Source organism: Apteryx rowi, unplaced genomic scaffold (assembly GCF_003343035.1).
Source record: "Apteryx rowi isolate R43461 unplaced genomic scaffold, aptRow1 scaffold_531, whole genome shotgun sequence".
NCBI classification, from domain to species: Eukaryota; Metazoa; Chordata; class Aves; order Apterygiformes; family Apterygidae; genus Apteryx; species Apteryx rowi.
The window spans coordinates 450,914-470,896 of NW_020450796.1; the positions used below are offsets into that span (position 1 = coordinate 450,914).

The 19,983-nt window shown below is 53.2% G+C and overlaps 1 protein-coding gene across 2 annotated transcripts; it reads right to left on the reverse strand.

Moving 5' to 3' along the window:
• Positions 1-243: 243 nt before the first annotated feature.
• Positions 244-19,063, reverse strand: AARS (alanyl-tRNA synthetase). Of its 2 annotated transcripts, none has more exons than XM_026080985.1 (21): positions 18,978-19,063; positions 17,845-18,054; positions 16,646-16,834; positions 15,648-15,793; positions 13,601-13,792; positions 12,560-12,704; positions 11,088-11,233; positions 10,382-10,490; positions 10,150-10,300; positions 9,638-9,762; positions 8,888-9,032; positions 7,989-8,167; positions 7,324-7,437; positions 6,357-6,563; positions 5,165-5,349; positions 4,628-4,736; positions 3,949-4,062; positions 3,457-3,576; positions 2,764-2,850; positions 998-1,111; positions 244-581 (listed from the first exon to the last, which is right to left on the reverse strand). In XM_026080985.1, exons 2-21 carry the CDS (start codon positions 17,986-17,988, stop codon positions 396-398), a joined length of 2,907 nt encoding a protein of 968 aa, XP_025936770.1. In that variant the 5' UTR covers positions 17,989-18,054; positions 18,978-19,063; the 3' UTR covers positions 244-395. The 2 variants fall into 2 exon arrangements, with proteins under 2 accessions (XP_025936770.1, XP_025936771.1); XM_026080986.1 differs by lacking the exon at positions 18,978-19,063 and adding an exon at positions 18,276-18,296.
• Between the last annotated feature and the right edge of the window lie 920 nt (positions 19,064-19,983).

The window sequence follows — 19,983 nt, forward strand, 5'->3', positions numbered from 1 at the left end:
GTCCCGCGCCTCCTCCGCCGCCGCCGCCTCCTCCTCCTCCTCCTCCGCCGCCGCCCCCCCGGCCCCGGCCGCCGCCGCCCACACCTCCGGCGGCTGCGACTCCTCGGGGCCCCGCAGGCGGCGGTGATCCAGCGGCATCCTCCGGCCGTCCGCCCGCAGTGACGAGGCCGGCGCTCAGGAAGGGAGGGAGGGAGGAGCCGAGCCCGCCCCGCCGCCCGCCCCCCCACAAGGAGAGCCAGCGGCGCGCAGGGCAGGCGGCCTTTATTAGCTGAGGTGAAACCACCCGCGCCGGGGGGGTGTCGCGCTCCCCCCCGCGGCTACCAGGCGGCCGCGGGAGCCCCCCGACCCGCTCCCGCCGGGCCCCTGGCTCCCCCAGGGCCGGCACAGCGCTCCCTTCAGTTCTTCAGCTCCCCCAAGCGGAGCTTGGCAAAGTCCGTAGCCAGTTTCAGAGCCTCCTCCAGGCAGCCAACATTCTTGCCTGTAGCCTGTGCAGACACATCTTTCCCCCCGCCTTTACCGTCCATCAACGTAGACACCTCCTGCACCCACTGGCTGGCCTTCAGGCCCTTCTTCACTGTCTCCTGTACAGAAAACAAAACAAAACAAAACAAAAAAGCTCAACAGCAGAAGACAGGCTAGGAGCACGGTGAGACAGGGAAACTCTCTTCCATCTGTAGCTCCCAGGGTCGGGGGGGAGCTATGCCAGCAATCCCATGGCAAACATCCTGCCCCTGTGTCTGCATGACCACACTGAGTACTGGCTCTTCCTGCTTCTTACCCTCCATTCCTAGCTCTGACAAAAGGATACAAGGCCTCTCCCCCTCCTCTGACCTTGCAGCATGAAAATAATGCAAAGGCAAGAGATGGCAGCTGCTGAAAACCTGCATTTCTGGTCTTGCAATGTTAGAAACAGCTCCTCCAGCTGTTGGGTGCACCAAGGCTCAGAGAAAGGCATGCACACACATGTGCACACACACGTGCACTCTCTCTGTGTTACCTGGGGTACTTGACACAGGCAGGTGATTCTGCCAGCTTCATTATCTACAGCGAAGAGCATGGTGGCAGTCTGGGGGGACTGAGTCTTGAAGAGCTTCAGAGATTCATTCAGCGCCTGTGGGACGACACAGTCATGTCAGCACATCTTCCACCTAGCTTGCAAACAGCCTTGCTCCAGTCCCCACCCAGCACTGTGCAGCCATGATGAGGACAGTCTGCAAGTCCCTACAGAGACCAGAGTACAACCCACCAGCCAGTAGGGCATCTGGATTTGCATTAAAACAGCTAGCAGCACCCTGTGGTGCTTGTTCTCTCAAGCACAGGGTAACTTCACGTCCCCGGCTGTGGAAAAGTCAGGGCAGAGAGAGCCTGCTTCCCTGGTTGCAAGCAGCTGCTGAAAGCTGGGCACAGCTACCTGACTGTGCCCCCTCACAGCTGCAGGGAGAGGGGACTGAGGATCTGCTTTTATTTCTCAGTGTTCAGCTATCTGGGGACTTGCAAAATTCAAGGCTCTGCACCCACAAAGCAAATGAACCTGTGGTTTGGCAGTAAGTGTAATGGATAGAGGGGAAAATGCTGTGCTGTATTCAAGGGAGGTGGCGGCTGTTCTGTGGAGAGCAACAAGTCAGTAGGACTCGACTGGAACGTGAAGAAGCTGCAGACAATGCAGCCACACTGGAGAGACTAGGGAGACTGCCAGGCATCCTATTATTTCTAAGGAGAGAGTCATCCTTCGCTCTTGGGGACAGCGCAATGCAGCACAGAGCAGGCTCCCTAGTGAGCAAAGCATTGCTGCAGCAGTTGGCTACTAAACACATGGCTGCTCCCTTAGGCTGCCTGCACTGCCGTCCCCTAGGATACACCCTTCTGCCAGAGATATGCGCACAGAGCCGCATGCTCCGTGAAGCACTCCCATCGCCAGGGATAATGCCGCATTGGCACCCACTGTGACAACAATCCTGCAAACAAAGCAGCAGTTTCAACTCCCACACAGCTGCGAGCAGGAGTGCAGGCACCATGGAGATGGGGACAGCCAAAGAGAGCGGGTGGGAGTCTATAAGCAGGATCAGCTCAGAGACTCTGAAGCAGAAATTTAAGTGGGACATTAAAACTTGATGGTTCCAACCTCACAGCATCATCGGCCCCCGCCGCCTGTCACTTGCTAGGCTAAGCAGTGCAGCGCACACAAGGGAACATTTATTCACAACAGCAACTGCTAGGAAAGAAACTTAGCTTCTGTGTGGAGGAGAAGGGAGGGAGCAAATTCATCCCTGGATGGAGAAGAACCTGAACTTTGCTGCAGCAGATACAATGCCCAGGAGCTGGGGAACAGCTCCGCAGTATCATCCTGTCCATATACTTAGTCTAGGACACTGTGTTCCCAGAGTTGACTTGCAAAAGTCACAAGCAATACAACTTCTATGGCTCAGCAGACCTGCTGTTCAGAGTTCTTGCAGCTTGCATTTCATGACTCCTTTTAGACGATTCTTATCTGGGACCCAATGCAATTTCTGCATGGCTCCCCATCCTCCACCAGGCCTAGAGGCTCAGCAAAGAGCCAAGACTCCCTCCAAAGCATTTGTTAACCCAGGAGGTAGGATGTAGAGATCATCACCATGGTCCTTCCCCCTCTTCAATAGCCACTGCTTAGGGCTGGCAGGTTGCAAACTGGCTCTGTAGCACAGCACTGTCTTCTCAAGTGAACAGAGACCATCCAGCTACCTCTTAGGCATAAAGTTGTCAGGGAGAGACCAGACCTTCCCATACCTTTGCTGAGGCACCATTTTCCATTTCCATGATGACCAGTGGCTGGTTAGGGTGACTCTCAATAACTTGCTTTGTCTTCTCCAGCACCTGAGAACAACAGCGTTCAGATGCTGAAGCATGCACATTGCATACGGACACAAGGACAACCTAGGTATAACCTCCCTGTAGCTAGAGGCTCCCCATGGTTCTCCCAACACACCCATGGCCCAGGCTCAAGCAGCCCCACACCACAGAGCCAGGAGTGAAATGTGCTGGCAGGTGCATGTGTGATCTGCAAGGCAGTAATACTGCTGTGAGTGGTGGCCCCTGCAGGAAAATCCAATGAGATCCAGGAAGAACCTCATACCACACGTACCCTGCACCCAGGCACAGGGGCTCCACTGTTAGAGCAGGAGCATCCCTTCTCCCAAGAGGTGCCGCAGGCCCTTCATGCAAGGGACCAGCCGTGGAGGCAGCTGTGCTCAGCGCAGCAGAAGCTCTTTGTCACAGAGCACCCTCATCACTTAACACTGTTACAGAGGGTGGGCCAACCTCCATGTCAGGGAGCAGGAGCCACAGTACAGCCAGCAGGTCTTGAGGAGAGAGCAGGGCATCCCCACTACTCAGTTCCCTTCTGTGCTGGGCCAAAGTGAAGCTCCCAAGAGAGGCCCCCCAGGCCCCCCAGACTGCCTTCGATTCCTGCACAGGGCTTACTCGTTTCTGGATGTTGGCTTTGCTTGCCCGGTCCAGGTCATCCATAACCTTCTTCAGTGCTTTAACAGCTTCTCTCAGCTCATCTTTCTGCCACTGTGGGATAATGGCAGTGGCCAGCATCTGCAAAACAGGAAAGGGTTGGGCAACCACAGCACAAGGTGGGGGCTGCCGCACCACTCTCATGAACCCCAAGTGCCTCGACTGGTAAAGCCCAGTAAGCTACCCCTCCCAATGCCCAACGACTTCAGAAATGAGGTGCTGGCTGTGGCATCCACAGGATGCAGAGCTTCTGCTTTGCTTGTGTTCTACAGGACAAGACTGCAGTCCACAAGCGATTACACCCATAGGGATAACTGAGACCAGGTGACCTCAGACACTACCCAGGGAGACACAGGAGCAGGAAACCGAACTTGCGCCTTGTTACCACCACTCACTGGTGGCAATCAAGGTCCCACTCACTCTAGGAAGGCAGAGCAGTGCCCCCATCCTCACCTCACTGAGATCTGCAATCTCCTTCTGCACATCCTTGTTGGGAGCTGTCTGGACCTTCACTTTAGCATCCAGGTCAGACAGCAATTTCTTGAGGCTGTCTACTTTCCTGAGGGCCTAGCAGAATAAAATTCAAGTTATGTTTTGCAGGGAGAGTAACCAAGCTGAGCTCTGGCCAGCAACATATGCTACAGTTCCAGGCATGGAGGCTCCTTGCCATTCCCACATTCAATGGAGAGCACAGTACCAAGGGCCTGAATAAATTCTGACACCTGCCACCCCCAGAGGACTCTAGATCTGCAGCCCACCCTGCAAATCAACATGAGCTTACCCCGCAGCCACCTGTGGGACCCACCCTACGCCCTTCTGCCCCAATGACACAACAGCTACAGCTGAGACTCCCACAGCTCCCTCCTCCAGCTGTGTCACAGACAGGGACTTCCAGCACAGCCTTCACCGACAGCAGCATCCTTTTCTGTGACCAGGCTGGTGGAGTTCGAGCCACAAGTCCCTTGGGCACTCATACTGATACTCCATGACACTGAGTTAACCCAGAAGGAATACTGGTCAAACTCTGACTGAAAGGAACCTTGGCACAGGGTTACCACATGGGTGTGCATGCTCCAGTGGTTTCCTGCAGTGCACAGATTTCACAGAGGATCATCTCCTGCCTCTCCCTTACCTTTCGAGCTTCGGCACCGGTGACTGCAACTATCCTCCGGATGCCTTTAGCAATTGCTTCTTCTGACACAACCACAAAGGGGCCAGCATGGCTGGAGTTCTGCAAGTGCCTTTGAAAAGAACCCAGACACGAACCCACAGGAGAGAGTTAAAAATCACTTATCTCAGCAGGTATCAGCATGGGAAGAAAAAAAACTACCCTGCAAGGAAATGCAGCAAGGGTGGAGACAGGACTCAACTCAGGCATCAAAAGTATAAGAGTGAAAAAAGGGTGGCAAGGACTATGTTCCCAGCGCTGTCAGAGACTGTATGTGTGGGCAGGGACAGTGTACAGACAGTTTCCCTGCCTGCAAGGGCTGATATGAAACATGGCTTTACTCAGGACAGCACACTGGGAACGCAGAGGCTTATAACCACCACCTCTAGCTCTGCCCCGTCTGTGCCCAGCACACGTTACAGCAGACTTCAGGAAATTGGACTCCACAGGGACTCCTTTTCACCCACCCCACTGCCTTCCACTGCCTCTCCAGATACTCACGTCCCTCCACAGAACTCAATAGAAGCGATGGAGCCTGCGGGGCCAGAAGGGTCAGCCAGCAGCTCTTCCACAGGGATGCCGATTGAGACCACACGGACAGGATCAGGGTAGGTCTCGTCAAAAACAGCCCGTAAGCCTTGGATAGCTTTGGCTGCTGCGAGAATGCAGTCCTTGGCATACACAGTCTGCAGAGGACAGGAAAGGGGTGCAGATAAGAGCTGGTCCTGCCAACTGTGACCAAAGGCCTGCATTCCCAAGGAATCCTGGCTTCCTCTGAAAGATCCTAAAAGGAAAGTTATGTGCCTCACAGGAGCTGCAGTTTGTTGAGCTGCAGGGATCCCAGACTGATTAACAGGTGCCCCATCTTCAAACTTACTGATACCAGTGCCTGTTCAGACCCCCTGCGCTTCTGCACATTCAGAGGTTTCTAACCACAAACTCCTGAGCAGAGTGGAGGGTTCCTTCCAGGGTCTGCTCTGAGACAGGGCTGGTGCTGGGCAGAACAACTCTCTCACATCACAGTGGGTCTGGATCACATCACTGTGAGCCCAGCCATGCTTGCAAAATTACTCTGCCAAATTTTCCTTGGCTCTCATAGCTAACACAACACTAGAGCAGGCAAGGGATTACTCCAGCTCTGGAGAGGCCTCAGAACCAGTGAATAGAGCAAGGTATCACTCAAAGCCCTCTGAGGTGATGCAGATGTGTGCACAATACTGCATCAGTAGCTCAGCAGACTCCTGCTGGGCCAAACTTCCAGCATCCCAGATCATCCAAAAACTTGATCCAAGGCATTTTTTTCCTGAGTACGTCTATATCCAGCCGAACACAAAGACTGAACACAGAAAGCCAGTCCGTGTGGGAAGAGCCAGTGGGAAATGGTGACCAAGGCAAAACTTATCTTTGCCCTGAAACATTGTGGGGAATGGCACTGCAACAAATGTAGATCCATGTTACACTGCACAGTTCAGTCACAGGGAGAGGAAAGCACTGAATGAATGGAGTTCACACCAGATTTCTTCTGAAAACTGGTGCCCCAGCCGTCCACTGAGGCTAGTTCAGACACTGTGGCAAGCCTGTGCATGGGTCTGCCAGGAAAAGAATGGGATCCTTCCTACAGGATCAGGGCAGGGAACCGACTGAGTACCATCTCAGCCCACAAGGCCCTTCTGAACCGGGCAGCCATACCCACCTTCGCTTCCTCGATTATCTGGTTGGCAATCCCTTCAACTTTCTTGATCTCCTGGGTAGACAAGGCTCCCTTGGCCGTGAAGTCAAACCGCAGCTTGTCTGGTGCAACCAGCGACCCTCTCTGGTCAGCCTCCCCCAGCACAGAGCGCAGGGCAAAGTTGAGGATGTGGGTGGCCGTGTGGTTGCTCATGACTGACCTCCGCCTGGTCTGGGGGAGGAAGCCACTGTTAAATGGGGCCTTGCAGCGCAGAGATTCTAGCAGGGGAAGCGGAGTTTACTGTACAGCTTCAAGAGAAACCTGAACCAGCTTGAGGCGACCAGAAACAACTTGTCACACCTGCTGCCCTGGAGCCTTGCCTTAGGGAGCAGGGCATTCCCCATCCGATTTGCACACAGCATTTCCCTGGATGTCCCCTCACTAGGACTGTCTGCAAAGAGGCCAAGGACGGACCAGGTCACAGACATTGATCTCCCCTCCTCAACAGGTAAAAGCACTGCAAGATGGGAGCCTTCCCTCTTGCTCCAGAGGAGCCCCTTCAGGGAAGGGAAATGCATTTTGCAGACTTGGGCTCAACCCAGCACTCACTCAGCAGGCTGAGCCTGCTAGAGCAATGTCTGGACTAGGGCAGCCCACCCAGGCTCTCAGCTGTCACCCCCAACCCAGTGGAGCAGCATACATGTTTCAGCTCCCAGTTGTGCCCTGAACATGATTCTGCTATGGACCAGCAAAAGCCAGTGTCTGTAGCTCCGAGCAGTGGGGTGTTATCCACCTTGCAGAAGGAGGAAGCCAGATCCCAGGCAGAAGGGCCACTATCCCAGCTCAACCAGAAGAGCCATGCTGCTTGCCTGCGCCATGTGCTGCAGGGAGAGCAAACTCTCATCTCAGAGCAGCACCAATGGAATGAAATGAGATAAAACCTTTCAGGGATGAGAGATGAAGCCATCTATTATACCGTGTCTTAACTCACCTCATCGATAGACAGATGGACTTGATCTCCTACTTTCAAGCTCCCGTAGAGAGTTCCTATGTGAAGCACATAGCCCCCTCGGACTTGCACATTCTTCACCGTGAACTCTGTTTTCTGTACAAAGAGGAAGATGCACTCAGTGAGCAGGTGAGTCAGGCCAAGAGGGGGACAGACAGTCCAGCCAGAGGCCTTGACTGCAACTGGAAAAGCCTCAGCTGAGGGAGAGCTGGACTGGTGTGTGTGATATGAGCAAGCTAAGCACCCCCAAGCATAGCATGCAGGGCTGCAAAGCAGAGAACTGAATGAAGGACAAAGTGGGGCACAGTTATGGGGCATGGCAGAGCTGAATGAGCTCCCCACCTCATGGCACAAAAGCACCATCCTTCAGCGCAGCTGTCCCAGCAGCACCACTGCAGGCACCTGCATCCTGGTGACAGCCTAACACTGCAGCGCAAAGTTTAGTGAAGCCGCCCAAGAAGCAGGGGAACAAACCCCAGCACACCTGTGCCATGCCACACCCCCAAGAAGGAAACCTGTGCGATGTCTGATGCCTGCCATGGACATGGAATTGCTAGAGCTTGCTTGACACCTTCTTCCTCTCTGCACACACCCGCCCAGGCCCCAGCTCAGACTGAGCCTAGCGACAGGCTCTCAAGCCCACTCACATCCTCCCCGCTGGCGTCGTCCTTGACCATGTAGCCCTCGTCATAGATCTGCCCACCCTGCTCAGCGTAGAAGCAAGTGCGGTCCAGTACTATCCCACACTCCTGGCCAGTGGACACTTCCTCCACAAACTTCTTCTCCCTGCGGATGGCTTTCACTGTGGCCACGAGGCTCCCAAAATCTGTCACCGGGAGGACAGGCAGTGTCAGTAGAATAGGAAAATCTTGCAGACACCATTTAGAAGCAGAACTTCATAGCAAAGGCTCCCAGCTATTGCACAAGCTCATGGCAGCTATACGCGTAAACAGGTGTAAAGAGGAAGAACTAGGGCAACATTTAGCTGGGGAAGAGGGAATCTGATTCAGTACTGTCCAAGGCAGGGAATGACATTTTCCACTCTTCCGCAATAAAAGCCAGCAGCATGCATGGCTAAGAGCCTGGGGCTTCCTGGCTCTCCAGCAAATCAAAGAATTAGCAGCAAGAGCAAAAACCAGCAAGTGGGCCAAGGACACTAACAGACCGAGGAACATCTGCAAAGTTGTGTGGCACTGGCAAGGGGCATGTAGGAAATGCAGACACTAGAGTGTGGAGACAGGAAGCTGCAGGGAAGAGGAGTCCCCTTAAGTCTCTCTGATCAGGTTGGCAGCAACTGATGCAAACAGTCCCTAGAGCAGCCCTTGAACAGTCTGCACTTCTCTTTCTCTGCTCGATTCATTACAAATGTGTTATTCACGTGCACGCACTTCTCCCACCTTCATGTCCCAAGGAAGGTGAACCCAGAGGGGCCCTTGTTGAGGTACATGCCAGGAAGACCTGACAAAGCAGCTTCTGCCTGTGAGACGTGTGATGTGTGAGGAAAGGTTTGACAGCAGAGGATGGTTCTAAGAAGGCTTTCTCATACCATAGGCACCACTTGGATCTGAAACATAGCTGTATTTTGGTGAGTCGTCAGTCACCTCCAGCCCTCGGGCCCTTAGCTCTTCAATGGCGTAAATGTCCAGCATGAGGAGGTCCTCCCCTCCAGCACCCTTGCCTTGGGATTTGAGCTGCAAATGAAAAGCACAGAAGTTTGAGAGAACCCACTTCAGCACTTGCTTGCACACACCAGCCTGGACACACACCTCTCACTCTCACATTCCTGAGGTCGCCTAGGTCAGAGCTATGCTCTGGGCAAACACCCACCACCAGCTGGAGTGCTCCCACCTCTTCTGGCTTCCTCTTCTTGCAGGCCGTTCCAGCATGCAGCCAAAGCAAGTCTGAGTCCAGCACAGGCAGGGCAAGTACCTGACCAGCTCATCCACGCCACTCTATGTTGCTGTAGCGCATGTGTCAGGAGACACACCCAAGCTACAGGCCTGACTGGACACTCTGCTCCTCAGATAGGGAGGCCCAGGACTTCCATGGCGACAAGGGAAGGCGCTCCCAGGACTTCACTAATTCTGTCTGAAGGCTGAGCTCTAGGCCACAGGCCTCACAATGTTAGTGCACAAACACAGCCCCAGCTGCACAGAAAAGGCATGTCCCATAGGCATGTGGCACTTGGGGTGTGAGTGTACACATAAGAAAGGAGCAGACTCATGACCACGAGCTTAAAGGAAGGGAATCTTCCTTGCCTCCTCTCAGACCAGCTCCCCCTGGAGCTGTTGTCTACCTGCGCGTTTTTCCGCTCTTCTTCAAAGCCCTCCATATCCACAACAAGGCCTTTCTCCTCCGCAATCAGCCCAGTGAGATCCACAGGAAAACCATAGGTGTCATACAGCAGCCAGGCAGTGTCACCTGCAGAGAAAAAACAGAGCAGGCAGCACTCCTGTTCCACGAGCCATCACTCCTTTCCCTGCTCTCTGACTGGCTGTCCCAACCAACTGGCTCTGTGCTATGGCAGTCAGTGGTTGGCAGGGTAGAAAACAAGTCTCTGGTGAACACGAACACCTGACAGGCTCTTCACTTGCAGTCTCAGGGGCAGAGAGATCACACTACCATGTTGTGTCTGGGCAGCTGCAGATCTGAGCAAGTGAACGCAGACGGGAGAAAAGTGGGGTGGCCCTGCTCTGAGCAACAGGCTTTTGACTCCAGCTCTCAGCTCCCAGCCCAGCTGAGCCCTGACTCAGTCCCAAACGATAAGCACCTTTTGGCAAATCTGGAAAGGAGAAGTCACAGCCTTACCAGGGATGCTTTTACTGTCTCCCAGGCTCTGGATCTTCCTGTCCAGGATGCGACGTCCTCTGCTGAGTGTTTTCAGGAACTGATCCTCTTCTTCGTTGATGATGTCCTTCACCATATCTGGGTCCTTCTTCAGCTCAGGGAAGGCATCCCCCTGCAGACCCAAGAGGATTAGTCCTTCAGCACGGTGATCTGCGCATGCTAGCAAATACAGCGGAGTGGGAAGAGAACTTACCAGCGACTGCACCACAACATCAACCAGTGTAGCAAAGAAGCCCTTGGGGGCATTGAGCTTCTCATGGGAGTAGCGCACAGCCCGTCGGAGAATCCGTCTCAGCACATACCTAGGGGATAGCACAGTCCCTCACGCAAACATTACACCTCTGATTTATTCCCATCAGATCCTTCAGCATCCACCTACCAGCATCCCCTCCCAGAACCAAGAACACAGGGTTCTTCCCCTCTCTTCACATTTCTTCTCAAGTAACTGCTCACACCAGCAGCAAGACAAAGGTGAAGTGCCTGGCCTCAGCCCCGTTCCTCAGACTCACTAGGTGCCCAAAATCAGTCCTACGAGTGATGCCCACTGCACAGTGCCCCAGCCCAAACATCATTGCTTTTTTGACAGCAGCACTACTGCAAGTGGAGTTTTGTGCCTACCTGTCCATAATGATCCTTTCTAGGGGTTGATATAGTGGGACTGGTACTCACTAGAGCCCTCAGTGCTCACTAGAGCACTCAGACTGAAGTGTCTTCATCTTTTGGGGGACTTTGCTGCAGGGTTTTTTAAAGTGTCAAATACACTGCAGCAAACGCTCCTCTATCTACTGCTTTAGTGATGCTTTCAAAGACATTTCAAAGACACATGAGACCCCACTCCCCTCAGGGAAGCTGTGTTGAACAAAACAGAAGCAGCAGCACCATGACAGCTCCCTTCTTACCCTCTGCCAGTGTTGTCAGGTCTGCCCCCATCAGAAAGGGCCAGCGTGATGGTCCGTGCATGGTCAGCCAGCACACGGTAGGCCATATCTATGCCATCTGCATCATCAGCACCAACCTGTCCCATGTATGGCCTGGCACCAGTGCCCTGTGCAGAGAGAAGGCAATTGGCACCGGGGGGGGGGATCAGCAATGTGGCAGAACTGCAGGGAAAGTGCCTTACAGGCCAGCCTTATCCCCCTTTCCAGGGCCACAGAGATGGCACGCTCCTCTTAGAAGAAGGTGAGCTGACATACCCAGGAAAGACGGAGAGCTGCTGGGCTCCGCATGGTGCCACAGCCTGCATTTGCAGGGCAAAAGGATGTCCAGGGCCAGGGGGAGGTAGAGTCAATTTACCACAGCATTAAGAGCCCAAGACAGCAGGGGTAGGGAGAGGGACAGAGTGAATGGGAATCCAAAGAGGAAAACATCTGTTTTGCGCACTGGCTCATAGTCTCTGGCCTGGTGATAACCTGCCCAGGCAAGAAGCCTTTCCAATTCTGTCATGTGGGAGAGGGTCCCAGCTTCCCTTTTTTGGGGTGTCTCTATCTCTACCCATGAGAAAGACACTGCTGTAACAATGAAGTGGCTGCACATGGTGCAAGCCTTGCACCATGGGCCAAGGTCCTCACAGTCAGGCTTCTAGCACAACCCCACAGTAGGAAAACAAGAACACACTTGCTATGCCTAGCCAGTGGCTTTAACATATGGAAAGGTGGCCCTCCAGCTCTAACTGTAAAGCTCTGCCCCCCATCCCTCTGAGGGGCAGGAAGTATCTGAGCTCTTCTCTCCGAGTTTTCTCCAGTACAATCTGCAGCTGGAAAGCTCTGACGCTTCCATAGGAATAAAAACGTTCATACTTGCACAGAGGGCTCACAGCACTTGCAAGCAGAGGAGTTCCTGGCACTGGTAACACCCCTCCCCATCCAGGAAGACAGAGTAATTGCACATTGGTTCTGCAATGGTTTATGGCAGAGACCTCCTCTCTGCAGTGGATTTCTGCAGATCAGCACAACACCATGTTCCAGGTAGAAGTCTGAAGGACAAATTCTGTCTCTGGGTCTGGTGCTCAGTGGCACCATGTGCTATCTACCATGTGGCAAAAGGATGGCTCTTGGCCAGAACACCTCCCACCGTCAGAGATGACCAAGGGGCGCATGATCAGGACAGCTCACAGGAAATATCTGGGAAAGCTGCACTGCTCATGTCCCTCATTCTCCCCTGGAAACATGCCCCAAGGCAGCAATCAGTGGGCCAGCCGGAGTTTCTACCCTCAGCAAAGTACAAATCTGCAGAGCTCACCATAGCTGGGAAAGCAGAGATCTGCAGACACCATCCCTGGCCAACCACCCCCATGCATCTCCCCGAGGGTCCAGGAAACAAGGGAACAGACGCAGCTGGGTCAGGCTTCAAGCCCAGACTCCTCTGTTCATACCTTTTGGATGGCTTCAAAGTAAGGAATGAAAAGGTCGGTATCGTAGTTGGACATCTTGTTCTGCAGCACGGAAACAAGCCTCTCCAGACCCATCCCAGTATCAATACTCTTCTTGGGAAGAGGTTTCAGACTCCCATCAGCTTCCCTGCCCAACCCCAAAAAGGAAGACAAGCCATTATGGATGGGGGCACTGCAGAGACATGCCCATCTCTCTTCTCACCTCCATGAGATTTTGTTCCAGAAGATTTATGAGACAGGCCCATACACAAATCACACACAAGGGAACTTTGATAAAACATAGTTAACAAGACCCTCAACAAAACCTAAACCCAGAGCAGGATGGCATCTCTTTCCTACTTAATCCCTCACTGGTGAGCTAAGGAAACATTCCTGATTTGCCCCCAAAGCCAGGTGTGACCAACCTCTTCTATTCAGGTCGGTTGGGGGACAGAACACTGCAAACCGCACAGCTCCTGGACAAAAAGGAATGGCTAGCAATTCCAATTCTGTTGACCTCGAGGGCCTGATGGGAGACAGGGAGACACTGAAGGGTGACCCTGAAGGACTGAATGAAGAGCCAGGCTCCTATGGGTGCTCCCTGGGTCAATGACCGTGTGCCCAGTCCCCAAGTGCCCCAACTGCTCTCACTTCTCAGTGGTGCAATACCAAAGTTCAGAAGCTTGCTACAATGCTTAAATTGCTGAAGGTGCTTGTAGGTACAGGAAAGAGGCTGTAGCAAACAACAAAGAGGCAGCTGGGTCAGAGGGCTGAGAGAGTAGCCAAACAGCTAAGTTGGGCTGAAGGCTGACAGGAGAGAAGGTTTGTGGTTAATGGGACTCTTCATGTCTAATGAGGAGCAGCATGGAAAAATGCAGGTCCCAGGACTCACAATTCAACTGCACTCCCCATTCAGCAGTGCAGAAGAAAAATGTGCAGAACTGTCAAAAACGTGGTCTTGTGATAGGAGCTGTCACTAACTGCACAGCCTGAGCAACCTCCAATGCAAAACCAGAGCCACCTGGAGATGCAGGTCTCACTCACCTATTGAACTGTATGAACACCAGGTTCCAAATCTCCAGGACATTGGGGTCATCCTGATTGACCAGGTGCGAGGCGTCTCTGTCCCCAATCCGGTCATAGTGGATCTCACTGCAAGGGCCGCAGGGGCCCGTGTCTCCCATTTCCCAGAAGTTATCCTTCATATTGCCAGGCAGAATCCTACTCTCAGCCAGCCTGTAATGAGAAACTCCTGTTGAACAACAGAGACTCATGGCAAGGCAGGAATCCCCTGAACTGAGGACTATACCAAAGAAATCTCAGTTCAGCAGTTCCCTGAATGGGCAGAAGAGTGGTCAGGGTCCTGAGAGAGACCAATCCAAGAGCCTAACTCCCAGGATCCTACCACCCAGATTCCTTGCTGAGTAGGATCAGGCAAGCACCTGCACCTGGCACCTGCCTCTGGTGGAGGCAGAGGCCTACAGAATTTCTCCATGAAGCCCCAGTCAGGAACACAAGTGGATATCTGACTTTAACGCATGTCTACACATGTCTAGATCTGTGTCACGGGGTCCACAGCAGGTTTCAGAGGGGGCAACAGCCACAAGAACAAAGGCGTTTCATCGCTACATCAAACTTTGGCACACCCACAGCTTGACTGCTAAGTGCAGTTATGGTTTCCACATCTCAAGGACAATGAGGCAGAGGTATAGAAAGAACAGAGGAGGGCAACTAAAACTACCTAGGGGTGGAACTTCTGCTTTACAAAGAGAAGTTAGAAATAGGAATAGTCTTCAGTTTGGAGGGGAGAAGGCTGAGGGTAGACTGTGATTGAGAGTTACAAAAATCCAACAGGCTCAAAATAGGATCAGACACAAGCTAGAGGAGCAAGTCCCTAGAGTATAAAGGGAATAGAAGGGTATCCCTCTGTAGTGAGAACACCTGCAGAAGATCTGATGAGGAGTCAGTGACTGGCAGAGTACATGATAGCAGGCCCAGCACGTGAAGCTACACACTGACCAAATTCCCATCAGGGCCAGGCATGCATATTCCATTTTGTCAACAATGTCTAGCTGCTTCCCAGCCAGTAGCTACTCAAGCTTAGCACAGCTGAGATAAGGAAATAGTTCCAGTAGATTTAAGAAGCCCTCAGGATACAACGAGTGGAGTCCCGCCTGGGCGTCCCACCCGTGCATCCGATCCATGCCTCCAGCAGCTTCCCATCAGCGACTCTTCCGCGCGGTTCCCGGGGCTCCCCGTGCAGCTTGGAGTGAACATCCTTTATTAAATCTATCCTGTTTAACCCTTCATGAACTCTGAGTGTCTCTTTTTGCTGGTATCCGACCCTCCCTTGACCGCCTGGTGGTCACACCCTCTAACATCCTTAATCCAATAACAGCAGATGCTGGGAACGGGGAGGAAAACAGAGTGCAGACCACAGCCAGACCTGTCTACTCTCCTTGAACAGCATCTCCTCCTCCTGCTGTCAGAGGCAGCACACTGGAATGGACAGATTGTTGGTCTGACCTAGTGGGGCACTTCTTATGCTCTTAAGCTTATACAAGAGATTTTGAAACGAAAGATCTAGGTCACAGGTCTTAGCCTCTTCCATCTAATACCAGTGCTTCCCTTTGGCTTTGCAACTCCACCACCCTGCAAACATTATTTGTGACATGCCAATTTTGCAAAACTTCCTGTTACAAGTACTCTGCCACATAAGGCATGCCACCGTTCTCTGAACAAAGGCAAATGGTTGAATAAGTTGAGAAAAATTAGAGATTTCTTGATGCGAGGGAGCACCTGTCAAGACAAAGCTGGTACTTTGAGTGTCTGAACACAGGTCTCTGATGCTTTCCTTGGTTTAGATTTCCTCTCAGTTCAAACCCACCTTCCTCAACAGTATTGACCTCTTGCACCTGCTGGCTAAACTGGGCAGAGCTACCAACGCTCAGAAGTGCACCCATGCTGGGGGCAAGCAGGCCCAGAGACATCTGGCCCCCTCAAGCCACAAAAGAAGCCTCCAACACTGCCCAGCTGATACTTTCCCTATTGCTCATCAAAACATGCAGCTTTCTTGCTTGAAGGACCTTACCCCAAATCCAGCCAGATCTGCTTGCACTCCAGGTCTGGCTGCAGTCCTGCTGCTTCATTTCCACCAAAGTAAGTGACATAGAGTCTTTCAACAGGGATGCCAAATTCCTTGGTGAGAAGATCCAGAGCCAGTTTACAAGCAAGTTCCTGCAGAAGGAAAGATGAGGTGAGCAAGTGAAAGCAAACAGAGCTTCTCTACAACACGCAGTACCTGCCCATGCAGAGTACTGGCTGCTGTACTCACTAGCTGACTACGATCTACCCAGGGAGTCTCTGAAACATGTAGAAACCTTCCATGCCTGACTTAGGGCTATTCAGAAGATCAGAAAACTAGCCTCTGCACAACATTTCAGCCAAGTCTCTCCAGAGGTCTCCCTGTGCTATCAAATCTACCAAACAGGAGCTGGACCAGAGCAGCTCTCTACAAAGGAGACAGTCAAGAACTTACAGACTTTTGTTATAAGAAATATGCAAACTAATATATGCAGTGCACAAGGAACATCTCATATGGCTTTCCAGACGCAGCCGAATTAGCCCCTAGCAGGTTCTCTGACTAAAAAAAGGCCTTTGAAATCTGCTGTTACACTGTATTCTTAACATCCCCTTTGTGAAGTTGAACCCTCCTCTAGCAAGAAGCTTGGGCAAGGACATCATCATGTTATGATCACTCCTGTTTGAGGTCCATCATAGTCACAGCATACGCAACTTCCCATGGCTCCAGGGCAGCCACTAAAACCTCTACCTGAAGACTCCAAACAAGCAGCGATAATATAAACAGCTTTGTAAACACTAAGTAATTAATCTCAAAACATCCTGCAGGGTGGGGTTTTTCCTCCATGCTCATTTATTCCAAAGGAGCCCAATGTGCCTTGGGAGCCTTTGGAATCACTCTGAGTCGAGGTATTTTCTTTCCTCTTGGCACATTTGTAGGACAAACACTCTGCTAAATTCATGGAAACATGCAACTTTGCGCAAAAAATTCAGAGCTGCCAATTTTACCTTGAAATAATCCCCAAAGGACCAGGACCCCAACATCTCAAAGAAGGTGTGGTGGTAGACATCCTTTCCCACGTCATCCAGGTCATTGTGCTTGCCCCCAGCTCGGATGCACTTTTGCGTGTTGGTAGCTCTGTTCAGTTTAGCGAGTGGGTGTGAGGGGTCAATAGTATTGAGGAAGATGGGTTTGAACTGAGAGGAAAAAGAGGAGAAAAAGCTAAATCAAGGAAAACATCACAAGCTCATTTTCAAATGTTGCAAGCAACAGCAAGGCAGTGAGTGTTATCCACCTCATGATATGTCACCAGCCTGGACATACCTGAGGTAGTATTTAGAAACACCAAGCCTGCTGTCTCCTGCATGGAAGAAGGTGCAATACTGCCTATAATCCAGCACACGCACATGTTCCTGGAGCACACCAAGCCCCAGGACTTCCAAAGGGACTGAAAGTAGCCAGATTCCCAGTTGGCAATAAAGTCAGTGAAAACTGTGTGCTGACCTCCTGCAGAGCATTTTCAGCAGCCCAGCCCCAACCACTCATTAAAAAAGTTATTAGTCATTTGTGCCAGGATTCTTCATGCACCTATTTGCAGCACCAGCCATAGTCCAAAGGGTCAAGGAAGGGATACTGGCAGTGCTCCCATGGCTGCACAGTCAACCCAGTGGACACAGGAACCTCTCCCAGTGTTTCTACCAACTCCGCAACAGAGCAGGGGACTCCAGCAGATGCACCAGCCACCTCTTTATGACGAGAAAGAGGATCATGAAAACAGCAATGACTTTCCAACAATACATAGAAGAGATTGCTAGTTTGTTTAAAAACTCTGTCTTCAGGATACAAAGGGGCAAATCTTAACCTCACTAAAGTGAAATCAGAGCAATGCGAGCAAGCTCGGCCCAGAGACCAGCCACTGAAATGTGAAGAGAGGACTGAATTCCCTGCAAATTGAAATGTTTACAGGGCCAGTCACACCTGGAGAGGGGTCACCCAAGAGGAGAAAGGCAAATGCATTGCCATCCAAGAAGCTGCAAGAGGCTTTAGCCTCCACCTAGAGCTTAACAGACTATTGGTAAATTCAGACATCCAGGAGGAGTTTATTACAAAGAAGTGGGCATTCCAAAAGCTCTGCAAACAGCTTCATAGCTTTCAACTGCTACAGGCAATGTTCATAAGAATCACAGTACCAGAGTGGGAATCCTACCTGATTCATGCCAGCATTGGCAAAGAGCAGTGTGGGGTCATCCAGTGGGATTGTAGAAGAAGAGTGCACATAAGTGTGCTTGTTTTCCTTGAAGAAGTCAATAAATCGTTGCCTGATCTGGCTAGCTGTTAGTGTAACTTCCATCTTAAAGCTGCAAGTCACAGCTGTCAAAAGCAAGTGGAAGGGAAAGCAGCCAGGCCTTGGTGCAATCTGAGGGGACAGCAATGAACAAGGCTCTTACATCAAGACATCAAGTTGTCAACTCAAGCAGTAACATCAGGATCACTGCCTATATCTCCTAAAAGGGTTTTCCCACATTAACAACTACTCTCACTGACTCCCCAGTTGAACCATCAGTCTGCCCCAAATAGTGCTGATCCAAAATCAATCCCCCCAACCTCCCAAATTTCTAGATTTCTAGCTCAAGTTACCTGTCTTTTGAAACCACGTGTTTGAAGATACCAAGTTCACCTGGATACTGAGCCATCAGTCAGAGACAGTGTCTGCCTTGCCCTATCCCTGGGGAGAACTGCTAAGTCCTAAAACCATTCAAGGTGAACAAATCATAGGACCATAGAATGGTTGAGGTTGGAAGGGACCTCTGGAGATTGTCTACTCCAACCCCCCTGCTCCAAGCTGGGTCAACTGTAGGGACGCCTGGAAACCTCCCCAATGCGCAATCACATTGCCTCACCCACACCAGTGACGGGAGATGGTTTGGAGATGACCAGCTCCCGCATATTGTAACCGGTACTTAGCACCGTCCTCCGCCTCTGAGAGAAGCGGGAAGGAAGGCATCTCCCAGGGGCCCGGCAGAGGAGCCGGCACCACCGCCCGCCTCCCGGGGAACGGCCCCCCGGCCCGCGCAGCCCCGGGCGGCAAAGGGTGGCCGCGGGGCAAGCCCAAACACCGACGACTCCCGGAGCCGCCGAGAGCCCCGGCAGAGGTCCCGCAGGCCGCCGCAGCCGCTCGGGCCGCCACGGCCGGGCCGGCAGCCGCTGACAGGGGCAGGCTCCCAGCACGCCTTGCGGCGGCCGCCCAGCACGCTGCGAGCCCGGCTCGCGCCCAGCGGCGCTGCGCGGGCCGCGAGTGCCCTGCCGCCAGCACCCTATCCGGCGCGGCTCCCACCCTACCTCCGCGCCCGCCGCGGGCCCTCGCTCCGCACCACCGGCCTCGCCGCAGCAGCCACCCCGCCCCCGGCGACAGCGCCGGGCGCCCCTCCCCGATTGGCTGCCGGGGCCGTCGCTCAGAAGCAGCCCCGCCCCTCCCCTTGCCCGACCGAGGGGCGGGGCGCCCGCTGGCTGATGCAATGGCGGGACATGTGGCCACGTGACGGGGCCGGGCGGAAGCTGGGCGGAGCGCCGCTGTTTGAGGCGCGGCAGCGCTGCCGCAGCGCTGCGGGCGGCAGGGGCTGGGCTGGGCTGGCGGCCGCGGGTTGGCCAGCCCACCACGGGGCAAGGGGAGGGGCCAGAGGGGCCCCGCCCCCTCCCCCCCCCTCCGCCTTCTTCTGTGCGGGCGCGGTGACCCTGCATTACGGCAAGGCCTTGGCGAGCCCAGCGCGGGCCCGCTCTGTTGTGCGGGCCTGAGGTGTTGTCCCCTGGCGCCTGGGGGGCGACGGGCTGCTAGAAAGGCTAGGACCAGGAAGGGACCAAGGGGGAGAAAGAGCCAGGGCAGAAAGGGTGGACTGGGTGGCTGCCAGCAGTGATCAAGGCCCTCCTTGCCTGCCTCTGTGGGTCAGCGCGGCAGGGCTCCCTGCATGGGATGTAGTGGTTGTAAAACCTCTGTGCAGGTCTGAGGGGACCAGTTCATGAGTAAGACACACTGCGGTTGTTCAATATGTGGCAATCACACTCAGTTCGTGCAGCCAGGGAGCTGCAGGTAATGGAGGTACACAGCCTGAGACAAAGAGGCAGTGTTTATAAGCTAGAACTGGAGAGGCTTGACATAGAGGAAAAAAATTCACTGTGAGGATAGTCAGGCATTGAAAGAAGGGCCCAGAGAGGCTGTGGGGTCTCTTTCTGTGGAGGTTTTTGAGACCTGACTGGATCAAGCCCTGGGCAACCTAGTCTGAAGTCGGTGCTGAGCCAGCTCTGAATGGGACTTGGATTTGAGCCCTCCTGATGTCCTCTCCAATCTTAG

Coding starts and splice junctions, on each gene's coding strand:
- AARS (XM_026080985.1), bottom strand. CDS start 17,988: ATGGAAGTTACACTAACAGCTAGCCAGATCAGGCAACGATTTATTGAC. Junction 12,705..13,600: donor GTGTTCATACAGTTCAATAG/GTGAGTGAGACC, acceptor GGGGTTGGGCAG/GGAAGCTGATGGGAGTCTGA. Junction 582..997: donor GCCTGTGTCAAGTACCCCAG/GTAACACAGAGA, acceptor TTTTCTGTACAG/GAGACAGTGAAGAAGGGCCT.